Source organism: Panicum virgatum, chromosome 4N, assembly GCF_016808335.1.
Source record: "Panicum virgatum strain AP13 chromosome 4N, P.virgatum_v5, whole genome shotgun sequence".
NCBI classification, from domain to species: Eukaryota; Viridiplantae; Streptophyta; class Magnoliopsida; order Poales; family Poaceae; genus Panicum; species Panicum virgatum.
The window spans coordinates 17,241,615-17,248,126 of record NC_053148.1 but is presented as its reverse complement, the minus strand read 5'-3'; the positions used below and the strand labels follow the sequence as shown (position 1 = coordinate 17,248,126).

The window sequence follows — 6,512 nt, the reverse complement described above, 5'->3', positions numbered from 1 at the left end:
AGATGTTAAAACTGGGTCAGCAAGCTTGGCCCTCACAGAATGTGACAAATCCTATCTTATAATCGACGGAATTTGTATTATCCGTATTTTTTTTAAACTTTGTCAATGCGTACCAGAACGTCAACAACATAATTTTCCTGAAAAGAAGAATTTATTTTATTCCCACTGTTTGCAACTTTGTACGTGAACCCCAGATGAGCTAATGGCGGTTGCCTTTCTTCTGTACGGGATATTTCCATTCGGTTCGGCCTGGGGTTATTCACGTGTTGTGTGGGGACCAAACGTGGAGGAACTTGCTTCCGAAGCCTAATCCCGTTACCCATTGCCTATATTACCATCCTGCCCTTTGCATTTCCCCAGATCAGCGAGGCCCCCACCAAATCACGCCACCCTCTCCTGCGCTCTCCCCCTCGCTGCCTCTCTGCTTCCCGTGCGCGCTCTCCCTCTCCCTCCCGGCCTCCCGCTCGCCGCGGGAAGCCAAGTCCCAATGGAGACGCCGCCGTGGGTGATCCTCAACCGCATCCTCCGCGTCGGACCCCGCATCACGGGAGCGGCGGCGCAGGCGCAGGAGCAGGAGCAGGAGCAGGAGCAGCACGCCGCGGTCGACTTCAGCCTCGAGGTCGCGCTGCCGCCGCGGGTCACTGTCCTCTTCGCGGGCCGCCGAGTCCACCCCGACCCCCAAAACCGGGACGCGTACCCCTACGTCATCGCCGCCAGCCCCCGCTGTCTCCTCGCCCACTTCTCCGCCTACCCCTTCCACGGCGCCCAATTCTGCAACAGCCCCTTGTTCAGCCACCTCGTCGTGGTGCGCGACCTCCACGCGGCGCCGGAGGGCCGGGTCGCGGCCTCCGTGGTGCACATCCAAGACAGGCCCGGCCGCGCCCCCGTCCTCTGGAACATCCAGAACGTCGCCCTCGCCGCCGACGCCGCAGGCAACTACAGGATCGTCGAGCTCCAGGCTGACAGGGGCAGCGACCGCGCCACGCTCGTCTACCTCCAATCGGACCGCCCCGCCGACGGGTGGTGCGGGAAGTACGTGGCGTACCCCCTGGCGGCGCACCACCGGGAGTGGATTCCCCACGGCGCGGTCCACGTCGACGGCAGGCTCTGGTGGTTCGACCTCACGTGGGGGATCCTCAGCTACGACGACGCCTCGTTCACGGAGCCGGGCTTGGGCTTCCACGCCCTCCCGGAGGGCCGCGGCCTCGACCAGCGACCGCCGCACATCCACACCAAGCGCTGCGTCGCGGCGAGCGGCAACAGGCTGCGGTACGTGGAGATCATCGTCGACGAGGGCGCAGCAGCGAGGGTGTCCATGTGGTCGCGGAGCCGCACTCCGGATGGGGCTGGGTGGCAGTGGGACGTGGAGTACGCGGTGAACTTGGAGGAGATCTGGGACGACGCCAGCTACACGGAGACCGGGCTGCCGCGCGACGTCCCCTTGCTCGGGGTCGTGTCCCCGTCGGACCCCAGGTTGGTCTACTTCGCCCTGGGGCAGCACATGTTCGGCGTCAATGTGCCCGCGCGCAGGGTCGTGCACCACGGGGCCATTGAGCCCCTGACCGCGACATCGCCAGCGCCGGTGGTCTCCGGCTTCCTCGTCCCTTGGGTTCTTCCACCAGAGGTTGCTGCCCAAGGTGCGTCTCAGCAAATTTCGCCGTGCTTGCTTGCGTTGCTTAAATGTTTCATCCTGCGTGGCTGCAATCGATCTATTCAGAGATCATGGCGTGCTGCAATTCTGATGTCCTGTGTGGAGTTGTAGTGAAGCATATGCACTGACTTGCATTGCCTAAATGCAGCACAGCGGCCGCCTTCGCCGCCGCCGGACATAGACATGTTGTTGGCTGCAGCAGGCCTCTGCTGCCTCAAGTATCACTTAAGTCGATCGCGATCGCAAGCAGAGGGCGGAGGATGTTAGCAAGGCTCCAAATGTATGTACCTACGTTTCCAACTTCCACCAGATTCTAGTGTGCTTGCTTGTTCAATTCCATGCTGCGTGGCTGCAATCTCTTCAGAGACCATGGCGTGCTGCCATTCTGATATAGTGCTGATATATCCTGTGTGGAGTTGCATATCTTCGTTTGTGTTCTTGCAGTCACATACACTTCAAAATGTCAACAGCATTGATCTATCCATCTGCATACTAATATGCAAACCTGCAATCACGTGCCTGTTGTGTTCCTCGTACTTGCTATAAAATTGCCATGCTTTAGGAGGTTCCCATTCCCATGACCAACTTGTCAATTAGTACCTGAATACATGTCTCTCAGGATGCCTTAACTAATTGCTTTGCTTTGTCAGTTATAACTAACCATGCATGCTGAGTGAGATCAAGCAGAAAAAATCAAGGGCAGAGCTTATTTATGTGAATGCATAATCACCTGTACTTCTAACATATGCTAATCAAGAGTTTTCTGTATCTGATGAACCATGTTGGCTAGATGAATCTGTTTCAAGTGACATAACAACTTGGAAATATATGTGTTGACCACGAAATAACAGGTAGATGAGTGCCATATTTATGCTTATTCATATATAGTTAGTCAGGAAATTAAAAGACAACTATTGACTACTAAATGCTTGAACAGTTGTTTTGGATACCCTGATTGTTCCTTTACTGCATACAGACATCAAATAGAGAAGTACAATTAGCCGTTCTTGTCGTAGAAGTTACACGCCAATCTCCAATTGCACTGAACTTTACTCTGTCATTACTGTATTCAATTTGCATCACTCTGCACAATTTTTTAGCAGTGCGTAAAAGAACTATGCTGATGTCTAATTAAGAACTCTCTCCTTCTTTGTGCAGGTCGTGAAGTTGCTCAAACTTTTGTCATGTAGAGTGCTTTTGCCAGAGGTGGGGTATACATCGAATGAGATTTAGATGATTCTTCTTACTCTTGGTCTCACTCAGAAATTGCTTCAAGATTAAACTGTTCCTGCATATGGTCACAGACAGAAATTACTTGCTATCAAAGGATTTGTTCTTGAACAGATATTTCTACAAGATTTGTTGGTTCTGTACAAGACTTTCTTTGAGATGTAGGCACAATTTAATGCACAATGTGAATGATGAGATAAAGTAGTTGCAAAATTTTGATTTCTTTAACCTGCAGGTTCTTTCGTTTTTTTTTGTCTTCCATTTCTGGCACTCTGTTCTCTTCTTTTTTCACTATTGTTTTCTACTGACACACTAGTGCGGAATAGATGTCCTTGAAGGATGACGTTGTCTTGCAAATAGTTACCCTCAACGTTCCTGAAGCAACCTTTTTCCATCAAACTTAGTTTTGCACTGGATTATTTGGTGAATATTAAAATTTCACTTGTGTTGTATGCCCATGAGATCAAAGAAATTTATACTGAGAGATCAGCTCCCATTTAGTACATGACTGATGCGGCTCAATTTTTTGTTCTCTGCGTACAACAGATCCTTCAATTTTGTGCTCTAGGATTAATAAATGTTCCTCCGATATCGATTTGTCTATTCTTACAGGCAGTTTTGACACACATCTCAATTCAAATAATTCAAAAGAAAAAACTCATCATGTGCAACGCGTAGCTCACAGAACCTGCACCGCGGAAGGATGTGCTTATTGCTTGTTACTGTACTGCATTGATGTATTTGTTTCTTTGTTTTTCTTTTTGCAAGGAACATATATTTGTTTTCTTGAACAAACCAATAAAATTAAAAGGCGCTTTCAAAAAAAAATTTTAAAAGGCTACATGTACTCACTATATATTCAGCTTCGTTCCTCCATCCAAAAGTACCGTAATGGCATAGATTGAAACATGCTCCAGATTTGAAAATTGAAAATACAGCCACAACATGAAAGCCGCTGCACCTTTAGTTGTAGTATACGTATTGCAAGGGGAACAATCGAATTTGAAAATGATAGGAATTAGTGTCTTTGAGACAGAGTGCAATTCAGTGGGTTTTGGGGGCAACGTGACCGGTGAGTTTTTGGAGACGAGAGAAAAACAGTTGCAAATTTAAATCTCGGTATCTAAACGTAAGTCACAAGGAACGTTGGGTCTTGTTCCGTTGCAGTGATACACCAGAAAAGTCACGTTTGGAATCTTCTTCTCTAAACCGGTTCTATAAATTACCATCCTGCCCTTGCACTGCACCCCCAAATCAGACGACGCCACCACCAAATTACCCCCAACGCCCAACGCCACCGCCACCGCGCTCTCCTCGCTCGCTCGCTCGCTCGCTGCCGGAAGCCAAGCGCAGCAAGCCCCAATGGCGGGGGTGCCGTGGGTGCTCCTAAGCCGCGTCATCCGCGTGGAGCCCGCCGCGGCCGCGGCCGCGGCCGCGCCCGACTTCACCCTCCGGATCGCGCTGCCGCCTCGCCTCGCCATCCTCGCTGCGGGCCGCGGAGCCCACCCCGACCCCAACCGCCCCGACAGGAACCCCTACATCATCGCCGGCGGGCCCCTCTGCCTCCTCGCCCACTTCGCCGTCGCGCCGTCCATGGGGACGACCTTTGGCGACACCGACAACGACACCCGCCTCGTCATGGTGCGCCAGTTCCACAGGGCCGACGGCGTGACCACGGCCTCCGCCGAGCTCGTCCCCGGCCGCGCCGACGACAACGAACCCGCCCCCGCCCTCTTGAACGTCGGCAGCGTTGGCCTCATCTCCTACGACGAAGCCGACGAATACCTCATCTCCGAGCTCCAGGTTCGCAAGGGCAGCGACTACGCCACGCTCGTCACCTTCGAGTCGGGCGCGCAGGGGTGGTACACGGAGGTCCTGGAGTCCCCCTTCGCTCAAGAGGATCGGGACCGGGAGTGGGATCCCCACGGCGCGGTCTGCGTCGAGACCACGCTCTGGTGGTTCGACCTCTCGAGGGGGATCGTCAGCTGCGACATGGACGGGGACCACGACCTGCTCTTCCACCCCCTCCCGGATGGCCGTGCTCTCCCCATGGCGACGCCGCTCATGCTCACCCAGCGCTGCATCACGGTGAGCCAAGGCCGGCTGCGGTACGTGGAGGTCATCGTCCCTGAGGTCGGCGGCGACGACGACGACAGCGGCGACGACAACGAAGCAGCGAGGGTGCGCATGTGGACGATGACCTTCGGTCCGGCTGGGTGGATGTGGGAGGCGAACTACTCGGTGGGCTTCCCGGAGATCTGGGACGACGCCAGCTACAGGGTGACCGGGCTGCCGCGGAACGTCCCCATCGTCGCGGCCGTGTGCCCATTGGACCCCAACTTGGTCTACTTCACCCTGAATCGGCACATCTTCTGCGTCAATGTGGCCAGGCACAGGGTCCGGCACATCGCGCTCTGGGACGATCAGGTGAACAACGCAAGGCTGGATGCCGCTCAGGCCAGCGCCCGCTACGTCCTCCCCTGGTACCTGCCACTCGAGGTTGCCCCAGGTGCTGCAGGTAAGACAACATGCCTGCGCATTTCATTTCAGCAGAATCTACTGTGCTTTGGTTTGCTTGTTTAATTTCGTCCTGTGTGACTGCCTGCGATAATCCTGAATACGGAATCCTGACGGAGTTTCATATCTAGTAGGCGCAGCATATGTCTCCAGTACTTGTGCTTTTGCAGTTGCATACACTTCCAAATCTCAAGAGCATTACATGATCTATCTACCTTTTTGCACAAGTATGCAACCATGTGGTGTTTGGTGATCCTTGTACTCCAAAGTGCCGCAACCCCTGTTTTAGCAAGTTTCCTAGGAGTGGTAGATTTGTCGTGTAATTGCACTTCGCTGTGACAGGATTCTGATTTCAACAGCACATCATATCATGTATCTGTCTGCATATCGTTCTGCTAGTATGCAGTGTTTGTGTTTCCAGTATAGAGTGCTGTCTTGTGTTTCCAGCACTTCGCACTGCATGCCCTGTTTTATGGTGTAGTCCATTTTAGGACTGTCATACGAACCCGGTGAACTAGCTTATTCTTTACCTTCCTTAGTACTTTGTACTGTGTTCTTCTTGAGTTTCTCAATTGTAGCATTTTGCATTCGGTTACCAATGTCTGACTAGACTGCTTTTTTATGAAGCTTTCAATTTTGCGGGTTGACATCGTTATAACCAAGGGCCTGCGGTTGTGTAACCATCTACAACTCTAAATGCGAGTAACTGACATGAGGGATACAAGGAGGTTTACAGCTAAAATTGTCCTAGGTGAGCTTATTTCTTTTTTGTGAACTTCACTCTGCATTCATTTCTACTGGATAGTAAAAGTAATCTCCTTTTGTCAAGTTATGAACTCTCCTTCCTTTGTGCAGGTCATGGTTCATGAAGTTGCTCAAACTTTGTTGAATGATTTGTCAAGAGTGGGGTTGCACATAGAGTGAGATTTAGATCAGGTTTTTTGCTTTTGTTCTCAGACAGAAATTGCTCCAAGGTTAAAGAGTTTCTGCACATGGTCGTCGACAGAAATTACTTGCTATCAAAGGGCTACTTCTTAACAGATATTCTCCAAAATTTGTTGGTTCTATAAAAGCTTTTCTGTGATATGCATATACGATTTATCTCATAATGTGA

The 6,512-nt window shown here is 51.6% G+C and overlaps 2 protein-coding genes across 2 annotated transcripts; both read left to right on the top strand.

Moving 5' to 3' along the window:
- The first annotated feature begins 487 nt into the window (after positions 1–487).
- Positions 488–3,046, top strand: LOC120669188. Its single transcript, XM_039948980.1, has 4 exons — positions 488–505; positions 575–1,637; positions 2,810–2,837; positions 2,956–3,046. Exons 1-4 carry the CDS (start codon positions 488–490, stop codon positions 3,044–3,046), a joined length of 1,200 nt encoding a protein of 399 aa, XP_039804914.1.
- Positions 3,047–4,243: 1,197 nt separating this feature from the next.
- LOC120669187 lies at positions 4,244–6,267 on the top strand. The gene is made up of 2 exons (XM_039948979.1): positions 4,244–5,399; positions 6,254–6,267. The coding sequence occupies exons 1-2, from the start codon at positions 4,244–4,246 to the stop codon at positions 6,265–6,267; spliced, it is 1,170 nt and encodes a 389-aa protein (XP_039804913.1).
- The last annotated feature ends 245 nt before the right edge of the window (positions 6,268–6,512 follow it).